Source organism: Odocoileus virginianus, chromosome 2 (genome assembly GCF_023699985.2).
Source record: "Odocoileus virginianus isolate 20LAN1187 ecotype Illinois chromosome 2, Ovbor_1.2, whole genome shotgun sequence".
NCBI lineage: Eukaryota > Metazoa > Chordata > Mammalia > Artiodactyla > Cervidae > Odocoileus > Odocoileus virginianus.
This window is the reverse complement of record NC_069675.1, coordinates 10,650,941-10,675,448: the sequence shown is the minus strand read 5'-3', so window position 1 is coordinate 10,675,448 and position 24,508 is coordinate 10,650,941. Positions and strand designations below refer to the sequence as shown.

Here is a 24,508-nt window from a genome sequence, read left to right as displayed (position 1 = left end):
GTTTACCAGCGAAGACCCAGCACAACCAAAATAAATTAAAAAAAAAATTTTAAGGGCTTAAAAAAACAAATGGACAAAAATGAAACCTGATTCTGTGCAGCAAGGGGAAGCTAAACAAAAATAGCAAGGTGAGTGACCGCCTTATTACAAGTCTACCATACATGAGCAGTTTCCATCAGCTCTGAGTGCTCAAATCTCAAGTACTCAACAACAGGCAAAGATCACCAGATATTCCAAGATCACATCTAACAAGAGAGAAAGGAGTCAACCAACAGGAGAAAACCAAAACCAAAAATGGCTGATACAGAGAACAGAAGAAACTTAAAAACTGATAACCTTAAAGAGAGAAAAGATAATGCATTCATTAAAAATAAAAGAATGAAGTGCCAGGGACAGATAGCCATTCAGAAAAGAAGAGCTAGCTCTTGGAAATTAAAAACATATAGCAGAAAAAATAGATATAAAATATATAGCAAAAAACCAATAGAAGGGTAGAAATAGAGCTGAGAAAATTTGTGATAAAAAAACAAAAAAGATTAAAAATGGAAAATAAGAGACAAAAATACAATTAACTTAAGAGGCACATTTCAGAAAATCAAATAGTCAACTAATAGAAGTTCCCCCAAAAGAAAACAGAGAAGGTAGTGCTCACTTCGGCAGCACACAGACTAAAATTGGAAAAATACAGAGATAAGCATGGCCCCTGCACAAGGATGACATGCAAATTGAGGAAGCGTTCCACTTTTTAAAAAAGAAAAAAAGATATAGAGAAGATAAAGTGAAAAAAAAATTTCCCAGAACTGATGCACATGGCCTGCCAGACTGGAAGGCCTCATCTGCATTATGAATTTTAAAAATACCCACACTAGGGACTTCCCTGGTGGTCCAGTGGTTAAGAATCCACCTTTCAATGCCAGGAGACATGGGTTCGATCTCTTATCTGGGAAGATGCCACGTGCTGTGGAGCAACTCAGCCTGTGAGGCACTACTACTGAGCCCCCGCTCTAGAACTCTCAAGCTGAAACTGCTGAAGCCCATGTGTCCTAGAGCCTATGATCAGCAACAAGAGAAGCCTGCACGCTGCAGAGTAGCCCCCTGCTTGCCACAACTAGAGAAAGCCCGCACGCAGCAACGAAGACCCAGTGCAGCCAAAAAATTACCCACGGTAAGTCACATCATGATATTTCAGAACACTTGAGATAAAGATCCTAAAGCTTTCAGAAATAAAAATTACAGGTCACAAATAAAAGTTCTGGGATCAGAATTGTTACTGTTGTTCAGTTGCCCAATCGTGTCCGACTCTTTGTGACCCCATGGACTGCAGCACAGAAACCAGAACAGCATAGGGTTTTAAATAGCAACAATGAACTATGGAAAAATAATGAATAAATGCATTTTAAACTGCCTACCTACAAATGTACAGCATATCAACTTATCAATGCAGTGAAAGAATAAAATAAACCCATTTCAGAGATGCAAAAGCCTCAAAATGTTTGCATCCCATTAATCCTTGGGAAACCATGGAAGAATATGTTCCACCACACAGGGAAGTAAACCTGTGGATCCAGGAAACAGAAGAAACACAGAAGAAATGAACACGGCGAAGGCAAAGAGAAATCCCAGGGCAAGAGCTGTGCCCCTGGTTAGAGAACCACCACCATGTACCTGTCATAGGTTGAGTTGTGTCCCTGCGAAAGCTGTATGTTGATGTCATCCTAACCACATGGTCTTCAGAATGTGACTGTACTTAGAAGATGGGGTCTTTAAAAAGTTAAGTTTAAATGAGTTCATTAGGGTGGACACAATCCAGTGTGACTGGTTTCCATAAAAGAAAAGAAAATCTGGACATAGATACAGAGGGAAGACCAAGTATAGACCATGTATAGACAAATGACCAAGATGGTCATTTACAAGCCAAGGAGGCCTCAGAAGAAACCAGCCCTGCTGAAACCTTGATCACGGACTTCTGGCCTCCAGAGCTCTGAAAAAATAAATATCCAGTGTTTAAGACACCTAGTCTCTGATTTTTTTTTTTTTTTTTTTTATGGCAGCCCTGGCAAACAGTGCCCAACTTAGACCAAGTCAAGAACAAATCCAATCAACCCAAGAGATTTCAAACAAAAAAAGTCTGATGTGTTTACCCTATCCACATTAGGTCTATAGGAAAAGACACAAAAATGTAGGGGCAAAAATGGCATAAGAATAACCATGGCACACCATGGTTCAGAGGTGAACACTTACCTAGAAAATAACATAAACTTAGGATATTGATTTAACCAAAAGTTGGAAAATAACTATACTAAAAATATGCAAAAGCCCACAAATGTGGAGGAGGATGACCCTGAGCTGTTTAAACAAGCAGTATACAAACTGACAATGAAACTCTTTGCTGAGCTGGAAATTAAAAGGAAAGAGAGACAAGCCAAAGAGATGCATGAAAGGAAGCGACAACAGGAGGAAGAGATTGAAGCTCAAGAAAAAGCCAAACGAGAAAGGGAGTGGCAGAAAAATTTTGAGGAAAGTCGAGATGGTCGCATGGACAGCTGGCGAAACTTCCAAGCCAATACGAAAGGAAAGAAAGAGAAGAAAAACCGGACCTTCCTGAGACCACCAAAAGTAAAAATGGAGCAGCGTGAGTGACCGCCAAGGGTCACGGCCCAGAACCTTCCCCGACTGTCCCCCTCCTGCTTTGAAGGACTCATTCTTTCCTCCCATTTCACCCCAACATAGAGTAGTATTTGGTTTCTAGTCCATTTTGTTTTCAATACAATTTAATACCGATCAGAGTAATTCTTTTGTACAATGAAATGAGGGGCTCAGTTTAAAAAGATACCCCCCCCCACCCTCACCCCCCAGACCAACTGGGACTGGAAGGTGCTGCCTTCTCTTCCCACAGCCTATACTTCATGTTCTGTACTTCACCGAGTGTGATGGTTAGAAACGTCGCGTGTAGTCTGTGGAAATCGTCCAGTTAAACACACTGCTGCCTCTGGTGTTGCCATGACTTCAGAGACAAGCCTGGGCCACCTTGGGAAGCCCCTTCGCTTCGGTTGCTTGCTTCTGGGCGTGGTGTCCTTCGAAGCCCCAGATCAGATGGAAAGGCCGCCGACACCCAGAGCGGTCACTGGACGCCCCAACGTCCCTGGAGTTTGGCATGTGCTTTCCCATCTGACTGGCCAACCTGCGTGGCCTGAGGCTCTAAGCTACCCGACCCGTTCACTTTCCAAAGAGCCAGCCTTGCTCCATCCTGTACTGTGGTGTCCTCGCCTGTCTGCATTTGTTAGTGGTAATATTCTGTATGTGTAATAAATTTTTATACCCTAAAAAAGAAAAAAAAAACTACATACATGTGTGTGTGTGTTTCTTCTATGTGTTTTTTGATGTGATGAAAATAAAAAATGTAAAAGCTTAAACAGACTACTACACAGCTTTAAAAGAGGAAGTTGCTGGTCCCTTTAGCCAGAGGTCTTTCAGTGGTATGATGTGAGCAGAAGCCAAAACCACAATGTGTTGAAGAATAAATGAGACACAAGAGGAGAGTGGTTATCAACAAGCTGTGCTGATAACTGAAATGAGATGGGGGCACAGAGGACAACAGGATTAAAGATGGTTTTCCAAGGTGGCACTGCTTATGTGACACTTGTGCTGGCAACGTCCTCCTCAGAAACTGCTTGCCAAGGACTCTGTAGAATATTAGACTAGCTGGAATCCCATGCCTGTCCCTGGTGGTTCTCCTTCTGCCTCACCAGTTGTCCTGCTCCAATTGCTTTCCAAGTGAGAGCTCATGAGGTATGTGAGGAAACAATGCGAGGAAACAAGAAAAACTTTTGTATCTCTGTTAAATGTGGCAGGTAGAAAAAAAAATTTTGAGCCACCCTTTAGATGGTGAGTTAGAGCACCTCCTTAGCGTCAGGTTCCACAGGATGTCCATTTATGAAACACAACAGAGCAAACAGCCATCACAGGCAGCATCATTCTATGATACAACACTCCAAAATCAGAGGCGTAACAAATGAGGCCAACTTGCCCAAGTATTCATCAAATGTCTACCAAGGCTTAAGATGTCCTGAGTTACACCCTTTCTTGAGCAAACAAAGGTTTCTGGCTTCCTCTGCAACTAAAAATAATTAATAGCTCCCAAGTGATCCATCCGTGTGTTCTAGAGGTAAAACCAGCTAAGAGATAACTTAGAAAAAGTCAAGGTCAGGCACCATCCCACAGTGAGAGGCTAGTAGAAAAAGACTGCAGCAGGTTACGTTCAACAGAAAAGCAGTAACTTAAGGAGCCAGGCAAGTCTCCGTGGATATCGCAGGCTTTAAATGTCACATCTTATTCTGTTCATCAAGCAATCTTTACAGTCTACAAAAGTTTTCAAGTTTTCTGAGTAGCTCTACCCAATTGATAACAGTTACCCTGTCAGGTAAATTACCCAGCATTAAGTATTTAGATGTATTGATTGGGCTTTCCTGCTCAACTGACAATCATTCTCAAAGTTTATCCATTCCTGTGTTAGATGGCCTATCTGAAAATTCAGTGAAAGGAAGCTGCCAATAAAACAACAGATTGACAATGAAAGAAATGTCTAATGACAAAAATACTACAACTAATCACAAGTAGTGATTAGGTTCTAAAGAGATTATCTCCTAGGCAGATCTTAACAAAAATATTAAACAGTTAGGGGGAGAAAAAAGATACCCTAGTGATTGGGTCAATAACAGAATATGACAAAAATATGTTTCTGCATGCACACACACACATACATACAGACACACTAACACAAGTTTAGTCAGGAAAAAATACATAGAAAACAAAGGTAGAATTTTTCATTAATTTACAAGGGATATTCTTTATTACTTTTATCAGTTCTAAAATATCATCTTCCTTTAAAAAAAATTTGAGTGGAATGACAGATTATTTCCTTCACTGCTGTAAATACTGCAAATTTGTCAGCAGTAGTAAGTATCAATATAATTTTTCCTTAAGCTTGAACATATAAGGCAGCAATAAAATAGATTATAAACTTCATTTGACCTGATCTTACAAAAAGTCACTTGCTGATTTCAGTCCTGCTCTGTCTCCAGACAGATTTCCAGGGTAGGCTTGTGTCACTTGGCCCATCTATAATAGGCTGAATAGGGTACTCTGTAGTAACTGCCAGGAGAAAACCTTTGGTTCGGGCCTCCTTGACTGGCATTTGGCTTTACATTCCAAGAGTATCTCCTCTGGAAATAGTCCTCTCCAGGGGGACCAGGAGGAGGGACATGGCATCTCTGGTAAATGTTCTGATTCCGTGAAAATTTTCTTAAAATGAAAGTAATAAAACATTATTAGTTTTAATAACTATATATAACAAGCTTTATAAAATTATACATAGACCACTCTGGTTCTACTGTTTTCAACCTGTGTGATTTTAGCAGATAAAATTGCTTAACCTTTGGATCTCTCAGTGCTTTATAAAGTAGAGCATTAGGGTATTATTAAATACCCTCCATCTTCATGACTGTTTTGAAGGTAAATTAAGACAATGTCTTTCAATCACCCACCACAACGACTGGGGCACACTCTAGGTTCCCAGCAGCCTTTTCCACCTTTCCCTACAGAGGTAAACGCTCATACTATTCTAATCAGACATCTTCACTCCAAGTGTGGCAGGGTTGACACGAAACAGAATGAGCTATTTATTTTTGAAAACAGGAACCTGCTTTCACCTTAGAAATCAATACATATATAAATTAATTACAAAATGTAGAAATTCTAACCATAGCACATGCAGCAAATTTGGAAAATTAAAATTTAACTGTCTCAAAATTAATACCAGTAAATGTAATATAATCATATAAAAGAAAATTTGGAGAGCTGAGACAAGTAAACACCCCCCAAACCCCTCAATTCCAATTAATCTAACTAAATTGGTCAATATTTTCTTTTGGTCTTTTCCTCTTGCATCTTTTTTTGACTATTGAATCATAACCTATTATTTTCACTTCTTATAAGTGAGCTCTCACTTTTAATGGTTTTATAAAATATCACAGTATGAATAGATAACTTACTTAGCTATTCTTAACTGTTAGAAATGCAAGCTGCTATCAATTTTTCCACTACTGTAAATAATGCTGGGATTAACATTTCAGAACATATATGACTCTATCCTAAGCATTTAGTTCAGAGTCTGATGCACAGTAGAAAGTTGAGAGAAATGTGTTGAATGATTAAATGCATATGGATTTTTCCATACTTTGAAGTTTTTCTGTAGTCTCAAGGTTAGCAGGTATGAGCATTTTTATGGCTATTACAGTTATGTTTCAAAAGGGCTATAACTATTTTCAGAGTCCCTGGGAACAGAAGCAACAATCTTTGAAATGTTCACATCTTCTAAAAATGTCAACATCTTTTGAAAGTGGAAAGTTTACAAAGTGCTAAAATACTTAATAAACTTATGTAATAATCAATAACAATCCCAAGGTATGTATTAGAAAAATTTTATTTATAATGTTATTAAAATTTCCATCCAACAGATAAGAGAACAGGAATTTAGAGATCTTACTCAAGATCATACAGAGAGTGAACAACAGAGCTAGGATGCAAACCCAGGTCCAGCCTGACAATCACTACCCTGGACTACCTTGTGCTATTTTAATTGTTCTGAGGTTTTTCCTGTTTCTCAAGTAAAAAAATATGTGTGTGACTTATATTTCAATTCCTGCAGATTTCTCTACTGGCATTGTACTATTTTCCGTATAATTTGCATTTATTGTGCTGTGCTGTGCTAAGTCGATTCAGTAGTGTCTGACTCTCTGTGACCCCATGGACCACAGCCCCAGGCTCCTCTGTCCATGGCACTCTCCAGGCAAGAATACTGGAGTGGGTTGCTGTGCGCTCCTCCAGGGGATCTTCCCAACCCGGGGATCAGATTCAAGTCTCTCATGTCTCCTGCACTGCAGGCGGATTCTTTACCACTAGTGCCACGTGGGAAGCCCTAATTTTTGTTTACTCTTAAATAAAACAACCTTCCTTATTCTGAAAACTGTACCACTATTAACGGAGCCTAAGAATGCAAGGAGACTTCCCAGATGGCACAGTGGTAAAGAATCCACATGCCAATGCAGAAGATGTGGGTTTGATCCCTGGGTCAGGAAGACCCCCTGGAGGAGGAAATAGGAACCCACTCCAGTATTCTTGCCTGAAGAATCCCATGGACAGAGGAGCCTGGTGAGCTACAGTCCATGGGGTCACAAAGAGTCAGATGTAACTGAGCTACTAACACACACAGACAAGTATGTAAGATCCTTTTTGGCACGCACATCAAATTATTGCCTTAAACTAAGTTTAAGGATCAATGAAAATTTCTAAGATCTTATCTCAACTGCCTCTGAAAAATCACCTATTCCCCACCCTATACTTGATTTTCCAGTCCTAAGTGCAAAACACGGAGAAAAGAATACCTCCTGGTTGACACTGACCAGCAAGAAAATACAAGTTCTCCATATTATCATACTGTGTTTGCACTAATTTATAATATTAGTTTCTATTTCAATTTTAGACAAAATAAAGCAGAGATACCTTTCTGACTGCTGTAAATCTTGAGTCCAGGTATGGAAATGCCGAGGTTCTGGGTAACCTTGGGTCTGATGTATGTTATGCTTAGGTCTTCGGTTAAAAGACTTAGTAGCTGTGAAAACTGGCTCCATCATATGTGTTGAATCTTCAAAACCTCTTGTTCTAGATACACTGGAATCCCAATTCCTCAAACAGAATGTTTTCACAAAATATTATTGGTGTCCAAATTTGGTATCAGTTCAGTGACTGTGTTTTGGCCCATGAAAACACACAACCCCACCTGCCCCCCCACACTCCTGTTTGTTTAGGTTTCCTACAGCAAGTAAATGAGCTACAAGAAGAATGGATATGTACAATTTAAATGATACAAAAATAGATCTTTCTAACCACAACTAACAGGTATAAACGCAACTTACTTTCTGATGGGACCATTCCGAAGGTCTTCAATGTAGTTTTGCCTTTCTAAGCAATGTCCACGGCATCTATTGAATACTGAGGAGAAGATGAACTGTTAGAAATAAGTGTACAAAAAGCGAATCTTTCCCAGAGAAAGCAGATCAAAGACGAAGTCCACTTACTGATTATTCAGGTTGTCACAGCTCATTACTTTCAGATACATCCCTTTATAAACTTTTGCTAAAAGTTTATTTTATGTCAGAACAAATGAATCACAAACTTTTCTCTTTTAATAAAATTTGCAAAATTCACCTACATTTCTACTTTCAGATTAAAAAAAAAAAGGGAAAACAGTGACAGCTCTCATACTTACATTCAATTGCATCATCTGGCCTCATGCCTTCTACATCAATCAAATACCTAACAGACAACAAAATTCAAGTCAATTGTTAAATAAAAAGGAAAAAAAATCATTTTTGCAAAAAAAAAGGTCCAATTTCACTTTACAAATATAGAAATAAAAATCCTAAGAAAACATCAGCACATCTAATCAGTAATTATTAAAGAATGATATATGAAAAGGCTTTATTCCAAGGATGCAATGATGACCCAGCTTTAGAAAATCTATTAATGTATTTACTTACATTAATACAACAATTAATAAATGAAAGAGAATAAAATACAGGATGAAACTGGCAAATATTAAAAAGGTATCTGATAAGATACAACAGTCAGCTTTGATCAGAATGCTCTGTACACTAGAAACAGGAGACTTAATATGACTGAGTATTATTCATCAGGAACCAACAAGTAACAGACAAATTAGGAAAAATATTAACATCATATCTAAAAAAACACTATTAACCTATTAACTATTAACCAACTGTAGGACCCAGAAACTTAGGAATCACCATCACTGACAGGTACTTCTTCCTCACCTTCATCCTCAACCCACCTCCAAGACCTAAACAATGATATTGCCTAAACATCTCTAGAATATGTTCACATCTTTCCACCAAAATGACCACCAAATCCTTGTCCAAGCCACCATTATGCCCAGCTTCTACTAACGTCTCCTAACTTGTTTCCTTGCTCTTTATCCCCGCAGTGTATTCTCCACTCAGTAGCCAAATGAGAGGGTGAAAATACAAACTTAAGTACACTCACCTTCAACAAAAACAGTTCAGTGATTTTCTAATACTCTTAATGTCTAAAACCTTGAACACAAACCTGAAAGACTGAGTTCCTACCCACATTCCAGCTCCATTTGAATGACACACTTCCCCCACACCCCTGCCTTCCTGGCCAGTTCCTCCAACAGAGCATATGCTTTCCTCTTATAGGGTCTTTCTTATTTCTTATGCTTAGAAATGTCTCCCCAATGTCTGGTTAACACCTACTTCTCCATCAGATATCAGCTCAAACATCCCTAGAGAAACTTTCTCGAAGGAGAAATATTGTATGAAGGTTGGAACTTTTATGGGCTGGAGATGGGCTGGAAGTTGAGTCCACTGCCAACAGCCAATGATTTAATCAATCATGCCTATGTAATAATGACCTCAATAAAAGCCCAAAAGGGGGGGGTGGTGGGGAAGAAACTTCTAATCTCCATGATGAGGTCAAATCCTCCCTAAAATATGGTACCAGGTGGTACCAGGTCCATTTCCTTGGCATTTGTCAGAGTTGTAACTGTACATGCAGACTGTAATTTTTGAATCTCTATTCCCTCTCTGGACTGCCGGAATTCACAAAGCGTAGGTAAAGGCTTTCTGCTCACACAATTTCCCTAGGCTTTTTGCTAGGACCCAGCACAGAGCTTAAACACAACAGATGCTCAATATTTTAAGTATTTTCTGAATGAACAAACAAAAATTGGTACAGTCACAAAAAGCATAAGGGCATAAACTCTTTAATTCAGAAGTCCCATTCAGAGTGAGGTTATCTGAGATAAAGCATATATAGTCAAAGACATTCACAGAAGAATGTTCATTACTTCAATGTTTTATAATATCAAAAATTTCTGAATTTCTGTTCATCAGGAAGCAAAGAAACAATGCAGCCTTTAAAAAAGAACAAAGTCTCCAAATATTTTCATAGGAAGATGTCTACCATATATTAAATTATACCATGAAATCACATGTAGAGTCAGTCCTCTGTATCCACAGGTTTCATGCCTGCAGATATAGAGGGCTGACCATCCTACACCAGTTTACACAGGGGACCTGAGCATCTGAGGATTTTGGTATCCATGGGATATCCTGAAACCAGTCCCCTGCAGATATCAGGGGACGATTATATGTGCTTCTATCTGTTTTTTAAGTAAAAAAAAAAAAATGTGCTAAATTATTACTGGTGGTAATCTCCTAAATCGAGGGCATAACTGCTTCTACATCATACATTTCTTTAACTGACTGCATTTTCTGCATTCAGCTGACATTACTATTATAAACAAAAAATTTAAACATGGTCTGCCTCTTGGGGTTGGCAACTCACCTGCAGATGAGGTAGCCCGTCCTGTTTAAACCATGGGTACAGTGGACACCAATAAGTCTGTCTATAAAACAGAAAATATGGGATTAAATAAATGAAGTAGCTACTTAAAGACAGGTTATACAATTTTCTGAAGAGTAGCATTTATTGTTTACTAGAACACCACCACTATCCTAAAATGGAAAAACTCTGAAGAAAAATATGTTTAAGCAGGAACATACTATAAAGAATTAATATAGTCAAAATTCATTGCCTCCTGGAAATCTTGCATAGCCTCCAATCATATGCAATAGTATGGACTGGAGCATGCCCATCATGAGCTGATTTGACTATAGAAAAAGGGAGTGGGGAAAAAACAAAACAAAACAAGCTACCAAAAGAATGAAATCTGTTTTGGGTGAAACAAATGGAAAGCCTTCACTTTTAATGCTCAATAGTATTTATGAAAAGAACAAATGGTTTCTTGGGTTCCCAAAGTGCTTCTGTTCCTACTCTCATTTGCTGCTCCACACATACCATGGGTCTGTATGCCTGTGGAGTTCTCGGGAACATAGCACTGTTTTTCTATCACAATGAAAAAGTAAGGCTTGAGATGTTAAGGCCGAGCTGCACAGCAGGCAAACAGAACAAAGACTAGAATAGAGTCTCAGATTTTTCCACCTATGCCACAGTCTTAGTTTAGCACTTAAAAAAATATATATATATATGTATGTATGTATATGTATACATACATATATATATGAGAAAGTAAATAGAAAACAACACATTTTATCTCTGCAAAAGGCATGTCTGTGACTAGGCAGTGTGTGGCATTTGTCATCTCTGGCCTGGATTACTACTGCCCAACTTCTAACCCCTTCTATTTCAACTGACCCGCCACATGGAAGATGTTATCTTCTAAAATAGAAACCTGGCTGGATTGCTCTGTTGATTAAAAATTTTCATTTAGCATAGAATAAACCCCAAATTTTTAGCAAAAGAATTTAGAACTCTTTATAAACAAGTATCAATCTGTCTCTCCAACTGAATTATAAATTGAAACTATCAATCTGTTTCTCCAACTGAATCATAAGTCCAAACTTTGACCTGTGTAATCCACCTCCCTCCTGTCCCCTGCCAGCCTCTCTGACCCCATTTTCTACTTCTCTGACTTCACTCACTCACCCCTGTTCAGCCACACTGGCCTTCTTACTACTCCTTAAACCTGCCAAGCATAGTCGTGCCTCAAGGTATTTGTACCTACTATTCCCTCTGCTTTAGAACACTCCCTCCCACCCCATCCCCACTCCCTCAGATATCCAATGGCTTGTTCCTTGCTTCCTTTAAGGCTCTGATCAACTGACATCTTAATAGAGAGGGCTTCCCTGGTCACCTTCCACACTCCCTCACTTCATCTTGTTTTGTTATTTTCCAGAGCACTTACCACCCACTGCCTGACACTCCATATGATTACTTTTCTCTCTCTCCCCCACCAGAATGTAAAGTATGTAAGGGCAAGAACTCTTCTGTTCCTACTTCCTAGAATAGCGCCTCCAACTCAGATGGTTATGAGATATTTCTGTAGAAAATGAATGTGTGACTTCCCTGTCCATTCACACTGCCCTCTAGCCCCCCAGGGGCCGCCCCTCCACTGCACAAGTTCTAGTCCTGCGCCTCTGTACCTGCTCCCAATACCTGGTCTGTCCTCTCCTCATTCCGGCAAGATCTTCTGCCCCCAAGCCCAGCTCAGACCCTCAGTCAGGCCCTCCTCAGTTTCTCCTGGGGCACTTGATTCTTTTATTTTTGTTTATTTGTTTTTGGTCGCACCACGCAGCATATGGGATCTGAGTTCCCGGACCAGGGATCAAACCTGCGCCCCCTGCACGGGAATCATGGAGTCTTAACCACTGACGGCTGGGAAGTCCCTGCACTTGGTTCTTTTATTATAATTAACCCACTGTCTTAGAGTTACTACATGCTTATCTTCCTAGATAACCAGAAGTCTCTACTGAACTAGACTGCTGGTCACCTGTTTCCCCATGCCCTAACAACAAACCTCATAAGCTCTCAGTGTTTACTAAACCAATTTATTTTCTGAGTCTACCAAATTTAGGGAGTGGAGAGTATAGCCTCTCCCTCTTTATCAGTGAGCCTGGCATCCCTGGGAGGGATTTATAGCAGAGGAAACTACAAGGGATCATAAGCAAGATCCAGACATCAGAGAGCACAGTGAAGTTAGCCCACTGCTGGCAGAAGACCCACAGAGGGGTCGCACGCTGTCAGTGGGTCAGTGGCATTCCAAAGAGATTACTCAGTCTTAAAACATAGCAAACACCGTGTTCCCTTTGATACCTTTCAACCAAGCAATAGGACAATAGAACATTTTTGTTATATATTTCCCAAAGTTTTTAAAAAGAGGTAAGTAAGCTAGTTCAGTCTGTACTTCTCACAACAATCACGTTCCAAATTGAATTGATCGCCCCCCCCAAAAAAAACCCCAAAACTAAATTGCTTGAGACGATAAAAAGGAAAAATGCCTCTGTTAGCACCTCCTTAATGTTATCAAACAAATAGGCCTAATGTCAGAACTATGAAAAATATTAAAATTCTCCAACCCCACTTGAAATGCATACCAAAATTCAGGTAAAGAGAAAAAAAAAAAAAACACTCACCATTATCTTTATTTTCTTTCAAAAACCCATTAACAGCATTTTTGAATTTAAAAATAGTGTCATCATCAGGAACCTGATGCCCGACAGTATAAATTTTTAAATAAGGAATATTTTCTGGTAATTCCTAGAAGGCAAAACCATGGAATGGATATTATTTCATTTGTACGGAAAGAACAAAAGATTAATTAGAGAAAGCAAAATACAATCAAAGACATTATGTTAATCTAAGTATGTCATTCACTCTGATAAGGGACTTTTTTTTCCCAAAGCTGCTTTAACCACAAAGTATCACGTGATTCTCATTAAACTACAGAAAGGACAGTTACTAGGGATGCAAAAGCAAATCAATATGAATGAAGGCACATATAACTCAAAATGATAAAAAATAGTTCTACCTAGTATCTTACATTTCAAGAGCATAAAGCAGCTGTGATTCATTGAAGTAGAATAGGCTACAATAGGGTCAAAAGAACTTGGAACTGGAAAATAGAGCAAATTTCACACACTGTTGAGAACTGGTATTCTTGGGGTGGGAGAAAGCAGATTATCAATAAAAGACAGAACAGGCTAAGGGAAAATTCTGTAGTTCTGAACTTAAACAGAAAGTAGCAGTATGAACCTATGATATGTGTGTGAGCGTGCTAAGTCGCTTCAGTCGTGTCTGACTCTTTGCGACCCCATGGACGGTACCGGCCAGGCTCCTCTGTCTGCGGGATGCTCCAGGCAGGAATACTGGAGTGGGCTGCCATGCCCTCCTCCAGGGGATCTTCCTGATCCAGGGACTGAACCCTCATCTCCTATGCCTCATGCATCAGCAGGGGGGTTCATTACCACTAACATCACCTGGAAAGCCTTGAATCCATGATATATTTCATACTAAAAACAAACACACACATTTTCTATCTCGAACCACTGAAAAAGTCTAGGAACAACTGATGTCATGTCAGAAGGATCCAAGAGTCACTGAGAAGCTCCACTGGCCAAAGACAGGCCCTCACTTAGAACAACTGGAATGGGGTCCACCGTCCTTGTCTAGTTGCTCAGTTGTGTCCAACTCTTTGTGACCCCAGGGACTGTAGCCCGCCAGGCTCCTCTGTCCTTGGGATTTCCCAGGCAAGAATACTGGAGTGGGCTGCCATTTCCTTCTCCAGGGGATCTTCCTGACCCAGGGACTGAACCCAAGTCTCCTGCATTGGCAGCTGGACTCTTTACCACTAAGCCGCCAGGAAAGCCCAATGCAGTCCATGGTGATACAAATAAAGAAAGCTGGTCACCACTGGAGGATATTTGTGAATCAACTCATTATTTTGAAAACTTTTAAACAAAGGAGAAAATCATGCCTCTATAGCTGGGCAACCAAAAAGCTTATGCAGGGAATTTTCTCCTGATAAAAATACACCCAGCTAATAAGTGAAAAAGGAACTATAGAATAAACCATTTTTTGAAGCTCCAACTGAGTGGATGTAGGAATCAATCATCAGTGACTGTTAATATCACAGAAAGAGACAACCATATGTCTCCACGGAAGAAGACCTATATTCATCATCACTTATAATGATAAACACCTGTTCATTCTCATGTATGAAACCGCTTTACCAAAAGAAAACATCCAAGCTTCAGTCAGACCAAGCCTCTAGGTCCAACTACCAATTTACAGGAAATAAAAGGATTGAAGAATATGTTGAACAACACATTAACAAATGAGATCATCAAAATCTAGATGGGACAATTAAACCAGTTTCTTTAAAAAATAAAATTCAAGGAGAAAAAAAAGTGAGAGAGACATGGAAGAAGAACCTACAAAAAAATAAATAAAAATAAAATTAGAGACCTAACAATAAGACCACACCAGGTAACATGTGGACCATATTTGGATCCAATTCAAAAATCTTAAAAACAGCTTTTTATGACATTTAGGAGACAACTGCAAATTTCAGCACTGGATATTTCATAATGATACTAAGGAATAAAAGTCCTACATTTTAAATATATATATAACAACAAATACATATGTGTAATGAAATGTTATCTAGGATCTGCTACACAATGAAACAAGAGTGAAACAGGCAGAGGTATAAATGAAGAATGATAGACATCAGTTGATAAATATTATAGTGAGATGATTCCATGGAATTCTCAACATACATAGAACACTCAGTATTTTGTATACTTCTGTATATGTTTAAATTTGCAATAATTGTTTATGACACTGTAGGAAACAGTTTGACAGTTTCTCAAAGGTTAAACACAGAACTAACATAATGCAACAACTCTGCTCCGACCTACACTGCACATCTAAAAGAACTGAGAGCTGCAATTTGAACAAATATATGTACACCAATGCTCACAGCAGCATGGTTCACAATAGCCACGATGTGGAAACAAGCCAAGTGTCAATCAACAGAAGAATAACAAATATTTATATAATAACAAATTATATAAATAACAAATTAATATAAATTATATAAATCATATAATTTATTGTATATTATTATATATTTATTTATTATAATTATATAACATATACAAATTATATCATATAAATTATATAAATAACAGATTACATAATATAAACTATATATATAATATTTATATAATAACAAATAACAAATATTTTGTATATACACAAAATAGGAGTTATGAAGCCTTAAAAAGGAATGGCATTTTGTCACATGCTATAACAATGATGAACCTTGAAAATATTATGCTTTGTGAAATAGGCCAGATGTAGGACAGATATTGTAGATACCACTTACATGAGGTACAGCAAAGAGGCAAATTCAGAGACAGAAAGTAGAATAGAGGTTACTAAGGGCTGGTGGGAGGGAAAATGGGGTTGGTAGTGTTTAACGATTATAAAGTTTCTGTTTAGGATGATGAAAAAATTTTGAATATAAACACTGGTGATGGCTACATAACACCGTGACTATATTTAATGCCACTGAATTGTATACTTATAAATGGTTAAAATAAATATTCTTTACGTGCATTTTACCACAATAAAAAAAAAGGACCTAAGTTCAAATTTAAACTCTTCCTTTTCTGAATCTCAGTTTCATTTCTGTAAATCTAGTAGGTGTAATTGTCTATCCTCTGAGCTAACTGCAGAGGAAGTGCAGTAGAAGATATTAGTACTACCACCACTTCAACAGCAAAGGATTGTTGTGAGGATTAATTAAGACAATGGATATGAAAGAACTTTTTCAATGGCAAAATGCTATACACGTATTAACAAACATTAGGTGTTACTGTTTCCCAAGGCCATGGAACAGATCAGAAGAAGGATAATTCTTTTGCACTGATATGTCCTACAAGGGCCAAGAGAGTATACAGGTTTCTGTATTATATCAAAAGATTTTAGGAAAAGAAAGCATAAAACTTAGAGAGCAATTGCCTTTTATTGTGATGCTTAAACACATAAACACATAATGGATATACTTTCTTTCCTTTCAGGCTTACTATTCTTACTAATAGTTTACTTCATTTTCAAACTACACAACAGGGGAGCTTACACAATTCTTAAGCAGATCCAGAGCCTATTGCCAAATGGTACAGTTCAATTCGTGTCTTCAATTTCATTTTCTTAATCTCATTGCAGAGAGAAATCAGAAATGTGTACTTAAGGAAACCACCAACTTTCCTTTTTGAACTATTACTCATGAAAGAAGGCCAGGATTCACCTTAGTATAAGATGATAAACATCGAATTACTACAAATTATTATAGTACCAGAAAGAATGTCCTTTTCAACTGCAAGTTCCATTTACCTCTGGCTTATAATAGCGGCGAGTATATGTTAAGTCAATAATCAGTCCAAGTTCTTCATTCTGTTCTTGGATTTTGTTAAAAAGATCCAAGGGGGAAAAACATTCTTCTGGGGCAAGATGCTTTTCAAAACTCTGTCAGAGAGAATGAAATTTAAAAAAACATGTGCTTAAAATCCATTCTTATATTATTCATTTACTCAAGCCCTGTGATGCTAACATGAGACTCAAAGCCAAGTTTCCTCCTCTGGAATTTACAAGCTATATTACAATCCTTTAAGCAGAGTGCCTGTAAATAGACACTTATAAATAAATACTTCTTGAATACATATATGAAGGATGGCTTTCATTGCTAAATATTCTTGTATGTACTTGGCTTATTTACCTACTCTTTGCCGTTGATCTGTTTGGTTATTAAAGTCCCGGCAACACATTTTCTTTGAAATATATCACTAGACTAGTTTTACAGCAGTTTTAGATTCAGAGCAAAACTGAGCAGAAAGTACAGAGTTCCCATTTATACGTTCTGTCCTTCATCCCACAGCCTTCTCCGTGATCAATGTTCCATACAAGTGGGCTTCGTTTTTTAGAATCCATGAACCAACACTGACGCATCATTACCAAAGTCCACAGTTTTTTGCATTCATGGTGCAAGCAACTGTTTTTTCATTTCTGGTACAGTCATGCCCAAATATATACATACTGAGATATATATCCTTGTTCTTGTTGTTGCTGAGTTGGTTAAGTCATGTCCGACTCTTTTGCAGCCCCATGGACTGTAGCCTGCCAGGCTCCTCTGCCCATGGGATTTCCAAGGTAAGAATACTGGAGTGGGTTGCCATTTCCTTCTCCAGGGGATCTTTCCAACCCAGGGATCAAACTTGTGTCTCTTGCTTGGCAGGTGGATTCTTTACCCCTGGGCCCCAAGGGAAGTCCCAAGGTACACATTACTTTATTAGAGTTTACTTTATTTACTCTTTCCTTATAGTTAAAGCATTACATTGATTTTTCCCTATGAAATTAGGCTGTATTTATGAATTCATTTCAGGATAGTAAAGGGGGTAGTAAAAAGTATAAAAAGGGGAAAAAAGTATAAAAGAGGAAAATGGAGTACAACAGGGTTGAGAACTAGGGTCCTATCTGGTGAATTCAGATTTTGAAAAAATACTGTATCAACTCTTGCTTACCTTTTTCAAAGGAACTTTGAAAGCAATGAAACGAGTCCCAGGCATCCTCTGTCCAACTGGGAGGTAGTCTTTCCACCTATTAATACATTTTTTTGTTAGGCAAATTTTATATAGCCTGTCTCCCAGCATAGGATGAATGCACCTTCAAAATGGAAATCAAAGTCTTCTACAGTAGATTCCTCTTCTTTCAGCTTTGCATTTTATTCAAATCCACCTAGTAATAACTTTCACTTCCCTAGTTCCAGTTTTCCCATCGTGAACACAGACAAAAGGCAACAAAACAGTGCAAAGGTCTGAACAAAGTATATCTAAAACCAAAGATGGCCAGAACTTCTGACTCCCTAATAAAAATGGCCTGGTGTTGAGTACTAAGGTATCATTAATATAAGCAGGTTGACTGAAATAGTTTAAACACAATACTTTCACTTCCCAGTTTATTCTCAGTCCTCATTTAACTGATGCCATCAAATTCAGTAGGAAACTTCAAATCCGTTATTTTAAAAGAAAACCTGATAATAAAGGGATTGTGAAGATCACAAAATGCTAGGAATCACAGTGAAAAGTAATATGTGAACTGATTTCTGTAGGATGAGCTGGAAGTAAGGTTAACTCAGTGTATCTGAAGCACAGAAAGTGAGGGCAGAAGTTCAGTATTAGGATGAAGACGACGTGACAGATTCAAAAGAAATTCAGGAGGTAAAATGGAGCTGATTTAAAAGGATATGAGGCGGAAGAAAGGAAGGTCTTAGGGAATAAATGGGTTTACTGTACATATGAGTAAAGTCTCAAAATTAATTTGAATGTATAGAGGTAGATCTCTCAAATGACACCGGTTCTGAAGCAAGACTATGCCCTTTATGATTCCCGGAGACAACACAAATAACACAGAACTGTTTCTTTGGAAAATCCGGCGGTATTGGTGTGGTTGTTTTTGTTTTCCACTGAAACTCAGTTTCTATTACATTTTCTGTGCCAAAAATAACACAGCTTCAGGAATTGGAAGTGAAAACTTCAAGTGCTAGTCGCTTAGTAGTGTCCGACTCCGCGACTCCATGGACGGTAGCCCGCCAGGATCCTCTCTGTCCATGGAATTCTCCAGGCAAAAATACAGGAGTGGGTTGCCATTCCCTTCTCCAAGGGTATCTTCTCAGAGATGGAACTCGGGACCCCTGCATTGCAGGCGGACTCTTTAAACCGTCTGAGCCACCACGGAAGACCTGAGGAATTGAAGGGGATTCTATTTTGGTAACTACTTTCTGTCCCCAACACCGACAGTCTCACCTTAAAACAGCAGTCCTTTGGCATTTTACCTGAAAAGCAATGACCAGAGCCTCGCTTTTGAAACAATGGGGAGAAATCAGAACATCACACACCGTCCCTTTCAGCTACTCTGAACGCAGCCGCGAGCGGGTCAATGCCGACTACCACAGGCGGACGATCCAAGCCGGCCGGGGTAAACGCGACAGGCAGACAGCACAAGAGATGAAGACCCGGCCCAGGGGCTCTGAGCTGAAAGGGCAACTCCCAAGGACCGAGGCGTGTATTACCTTTCGGGGATGTGGTTTCCGCCCTTCTTCTTGGCTGACGAATGTCCAGAAAAGACGCGATCCTGGCCCCAGTGACCACCGGCATGATGCCACTGGCTCATGTGACCCCCAAGATGCCGCGCACGCAACGCCAAGAATACAAAACTTGCCAGCCCAGAGACCCGGGTGCCTGCAAGACCCCGAACCGGAAACGCCTAAGAAGCAACCCACGCAGCTCCAGGCACTCCTTCTATTGCGCATGCGCCACCGCCTGCCGCGATGACGTCATCACGACGGCCGACTGAGAGACTTGATCTGTAAACAGGGCTCTGCCGGCTGCAATGGCGTCCTTAGCCAGAGGCGGGTTGCACAAGTCCATGAATTCGTGTGGTGCGCCCTTCAGAATTCCGATAGTGCGGGACAAGGAGAGTTTCCCCACTCTCCGAGTGCTTTGTGTGGCTCTTTCAGCTATTTGCCAAGTGCTTACATTCACACTTGTATATTGTGTATAAGTAATTTGTGCCTAATGGCTCAGATAAGCCCATGATACCACTTTAATGGCAGATAGCAAAAAGGAGCTAAAGCGCTTCTTGATGAGGGTGAAAGAGGAGAGTGAAAAAGCTTGCTTAACAGTCCCATCACTTCATGGCAAATAGAAGGGAAAAGCTGAAAGCAGTGACAGATTTCTTCTTGGGCTCTAAAATCACTGCACATGGCGACTGCAGCCATGAAATTAGAAGAGGACTGCTTCTTGGCAGGAAAGCTATGACAAACCTAGACAGTGTAATAAAAAGCAAAGGCATCGCCTTGCAGACAAAGGTCCATATAGTCAAGGCTATGGTCCTTCCAGTAGTCATGTACGGATGGGAGTGCTGGACCATGAAGGAGGCAGAACACCAAAGAATTGATGTTTCCGAGCTGTGGTGCTGGAGAAATATTCTTGAGAGTCCCTTGGACAGCTAAGCGATCAAACCAGTCAATCTTAAAAGAAAATCAACCCTGACTACTCATTGGAAGGACTGATGCTGAAACTGAAGCTTCAATACTTTGGGCACCTGATACTAACAGCCAACTCATTGGAAAAGACCCTGATGCTGGGAAAGATTGACTGTAGTATACAGGAATGGAAAATAAAGGACTCCAGGATATTTGGTGCACCAGACATCTAAGTATTTGACACTAAAAAAAAAAAAAAAAATAACAGTATCTGGCAAGGATTTGAGGGATTTCAGTATTTAATTAAACCCAAATGTGACAGTAGGGTGAATTAACAAGAGCCTTGGCAGGTAGATGAACTGGCTATGTTACACCAAGACATCTCAGTTAACCTAATGGGTTCAAAATGCAGGAAGTGAGTCTATGGGACAAGACAACACCCTAACTATAAAAATAAAGCTTTGTAGTACAGTCTGACGGAGAAGGAAATGGCAACCCACTCCAGTATTCTTGCCTAGAGAATTCAGTGACAGAGGAGCCTGGTGGGCTGCTGTCCATGGGGTTGTACAGTCAGACATGATTGAAGCAACTTAGCAGCAGCAGCAGTATAGTCTGAAGTCAGAAAGGGTGATTCCTCCAGCTCCATTCTGCTTCAGATTTCTTTGATTATTCAGGGTCTCTTGTGTTGCCATACAAATTGTGAAATTTTTTGTTCTAGTTTTGTGAAAAATGACATTGGTAATTTGATAGGGATTGCATTGAATCTGTAGATTACTTTGGGTAGTATAGTTATTTTCACAATATTGATTCTTCCAGTTCAGGAACATAATAGATCTCTCCATCTGTTTATGTCATCTTTAATTTCTTTCATCAGTGTCTTATAGTTATCTGTATGCAACACTTTTGTCTCCTTAGATATGTTTATTCCTAAATATTTTATTATTTTTGTTGTAATGGTGAATGAGATTGACATCTTAATTTCTCTTTCTGATTTTTCATTGTTAGTGTATAGGAATGGAAGTAATATCTGTGTATTGATTTGTGTCCTGCAACTTTACAAAATTCACTTATTAGCTCTAGTGATTTTCTGATATCTTCAGGACTTTCTATGTATAGTGTCATGTCATCTGCAAACAGTAAAGAGTTTTAATTCTTTCCAATATGGATTCCTTTTATTTCTTTATCTTCTCAGATGCCATGGCTAGGACTTCCAAAAGTATGCTGAATAATAGTGGTAAAAGCTACAAACTTCAAGACAGTATGGTGAAAGTGAAAGTGAAGTCGCTCAGTCATGTTCGATTCTTTGCAACCCCATGGACTGTAGCCTACCAGACTCCTCCATCCATGCGATTTTCCAGGCAAGAATACTGGAGTGGGTTGCCATTTCCTTCTCCAAGACAGTATGGTAGTGACACAAAAACAGAAATATAGACCAATGGAAAAAGATAGAAAGCCCAGAGGTAAACCCATACACCTATGGGCACCTTATCTTTGACCAAAGAGGCATGAATATACAATGGAAAATAAGATAGTCTCTTCAATAAGTGCTGCTGGGAAAACTGGGCAGCTACATGTAAAAGAGTGAAATTAGAACACTTTCTAACACCATACACAAAGATAAGCTCAAAATGGATTAAACACCGACATGTAAGACCAGAAACTATAAAACCCTTAGAGGAAAACATAAGTAGAATACTCTTTGACATAAATCACAGCAAGATACTCTATGACACACCTCCTAGAGTAATGGAAATAAAAACAAAAATAAACAAATGGGACCTAATTAAACTTAAAAGTTCTTGCATAGCAAAGGAAACCATAAGCAAGATTAAAAAACAAACCTCAGAATGGGAGAAAATAATTGCAAATGAAACAGCTGACAAAGGATTAATCTCAAAAATATACAAGCAGTTCAAGCAGCTCAATATCAGGAAAACAAACAGCCCCCCAAAAATGGGCAGAAGATCTAAACATGCATGTCTCTAAACAGGACATACAGATCGCTAATAAACACATGAAAAATGCTCATCATTGCTCATTACTAGGTAAGTGCAAATCAAAACTAAAATTAAGTGTCACCTTATTACTGTCAGAATTGACATCACCAAAAAATGTACAAACAATAAATGCTGGAGAGGATGTTGAGAAAAAGGAATGCTCTTGCAACCTTGGTGGGAATGTAAGTTGATACAGCCACTGTGGAGAACAGTAAGGAGATTTCTTTAAAAAACAAATAAAACTATCATATGACCCAGAAATCCCACTACTTAAGCAAACCACAATTCTAAAAGACACATGTGGAAGTGCGCTCGGCGGCCCCGCGGATCTGTCTCTTGCTTCAACAGTGCTTGGACGGAACAGACCCAGGGACGCCCCTTGCTCCAGCCTCCGACTACCCTCCAACCTTTTCTCCAGTCGCAACCTCCGGAGTCAGCCACTCAGCTGTCCGCGATCACCGAGACCAGCCACCATTTTTTAACTCCTTATTACCGACCAATCATGAGCTCCCAGATTCGTCAGAATTATTCTACCGAGGTGGAGGCCGCCGTCAACCGCCTGGTTAACATGCAACTGCGGGCCTCCTACACCTACCTCTCTCTGGGCTTCTATTTCGACCGCGACGATGTGGCTCTGGAGGGTGTGGGTCACTTTTTTCGCGAATTGGCCAAGGAGAAGCGCGAGGGCGCGGAGCGTCTCTTGAAACTGCAAAACCAGCGTGGCGGCCGCGCCCTCTTCCTGGACATGCAGAAGCCATCTCAAGATGAGTGGGGTAAAACCCAGGACGCTATGGAAGCCGCCCTTCTCGTAGAGAAGAACCTGAATCAAGCCCTGTTGGATCTGCATGGCCTGGCTTCTGCCCGCGGAGACCCCCACATCTGTGATTTCCTGGAGAACCACTTCCTAGATGAGGAAGTGAAACTCATCAAGAAGATGGGTGACCACCTGACCAACCTCCGCAGGCTGGCTGGTCCCCAGGCTGGGTTGGGCGAGTATCTCTTCGAGAGGCTCACCCTCAAGCACGACTAGGAGCTTCTGGAGACCAGTGGCCTTTGAAGAACCCACCTAACATCAGGGCTGCCTGAAGCCCCTCTCTGCAGCTACTAGGCAGCTTTTTAACATCCTGGAGCCCTCTTTCAAGCCTTGGACCAAATGGAAACAATAAAGCTTTTTGCAGCACACACAAAAAAATAAATAAAAAAATAAAATAAAAGACACATGTACCCCAGCGTTCTTAGCAGTACTATTTACAATAGCCAGGACATGGACGCAACCTAGATGTTCATCAAGAGATGAATGGATAAAGAAGTTGTGGTACATCTATACAATGGAACATTACTCAATCATAAAAAAGAATGAATTTGTCAGTTCTCATGAGGTGCATGAATCTAGTGCTTATTATACAAGTGAAGTAAGTCAGAAAGAGAAAAACAACTATCATGTATTAACATATACATATGGAATCTAGAAAAATAGTACTGATGAACATATTTGTAGGGCAGTAACACAGGCTCAGATGTAGAGAACAGACTTGTGGACACAGTGAAGGAGAGTGTGGGATGAATTAAGAGCATAGCATTGAAACATGTACATTACCAAAGGTAAAATAGATAGCCAGTGGGATTAGCTATATGACACAGGGAGCTTGACCCCACGCTGTGTGACAACTTAGAGGGGTGACGTGGGGTGGAAGGTGGAAGGGAGGTTCAAGAGGGAGGGGACGTATGTTTAGCTATGGCTGATGCATGTTGATGTATGGCAGAAACCAACACAACATTGTAAAGCAATTATCTTCCAATTAAAAATAAATAAACTTAAAAAATAAGGTCAGGGAAGGGTTGATGTTCCAAAGTGTTGAACTCTTTAATTTCTTCTTCCTACATGTAAGATTCGCTTAGAGGATAAGATGATGCTGAGATTGCAAGCTAAAGTTAAATGACTGGAACGAGGGAAACCAAATAACTTACTTAGGTTTGGTGGAATCAGGAAAAGCCTAACTCATAG

General features: G+C 39.6%; 1 protein-coding gene, 1 non-coding gene and 1 pseudogene across 3 annotated transcripts; 2 read left to right on the top strand and 1 right to left on the bottom strand.

Moving 5' to 3' along the window:
- The first annotated feature begins 644 nt into the window (after positions 1–644).
- LOC139031598 (U6 spliceosomal RNA) lies at positions 645–748 on the top strand. Its single transcript, XR_011484097.1, has one exon. It is a non-coding gene; the product is annotated as a U6 spliceosomal RNA (small nuclear RNA).
- A 4,071-nt stretch (positions 749–4,819) lies between these two features.
- On the bottom strand, positions 4,820–19,839 carry DUSP11 (dual specificity phosphatase 11). Of its 2 annotated transcripts, none has more exons than XM_070476144.1 (9): positions 19,592–19,839; positions 18,045–18,120; positions 16,861–16,992; positions 13,095–13,218; positions 10,447–10,507; positions 8,327–8,373; positions 7,974–8,049; positions 7,561–7,749; positions 4,820–5,301 (listed from the first exon to the last, which is right to left on the bottom strand). In XM_070476144.1, exons 1-9 carry the CDS (start codon positions 19,690–19,692, stop codon positions 5,106–5,108), a joined length of 1,002 nt encoding a protein of 333 aa, XP_070332245.1. In that variant the 5' UTR covers positions 19,693–19,839; the 3' UTR covers positions 4,820–5,105. The 2 variants fall into 2 exon arrangements, with proteins under 2 accessions (XP_070332245.1, XP_070332247.1); XM_070476146.1 differs by having other exon boundaries at positions 7,561–7,743; positions 19,592–19,838.
- A 2,947-nt stretch (positions 19,840–22,786) lies between these two features.
- On the top strand, positions 22,787–23,685 carry LOC110132366 (ferritin light chain pseudogene; annotated as a pseudogene).
- The last annotated feature ends 823 nt before the right edge of the window (positions 23,686–24,508 follow it).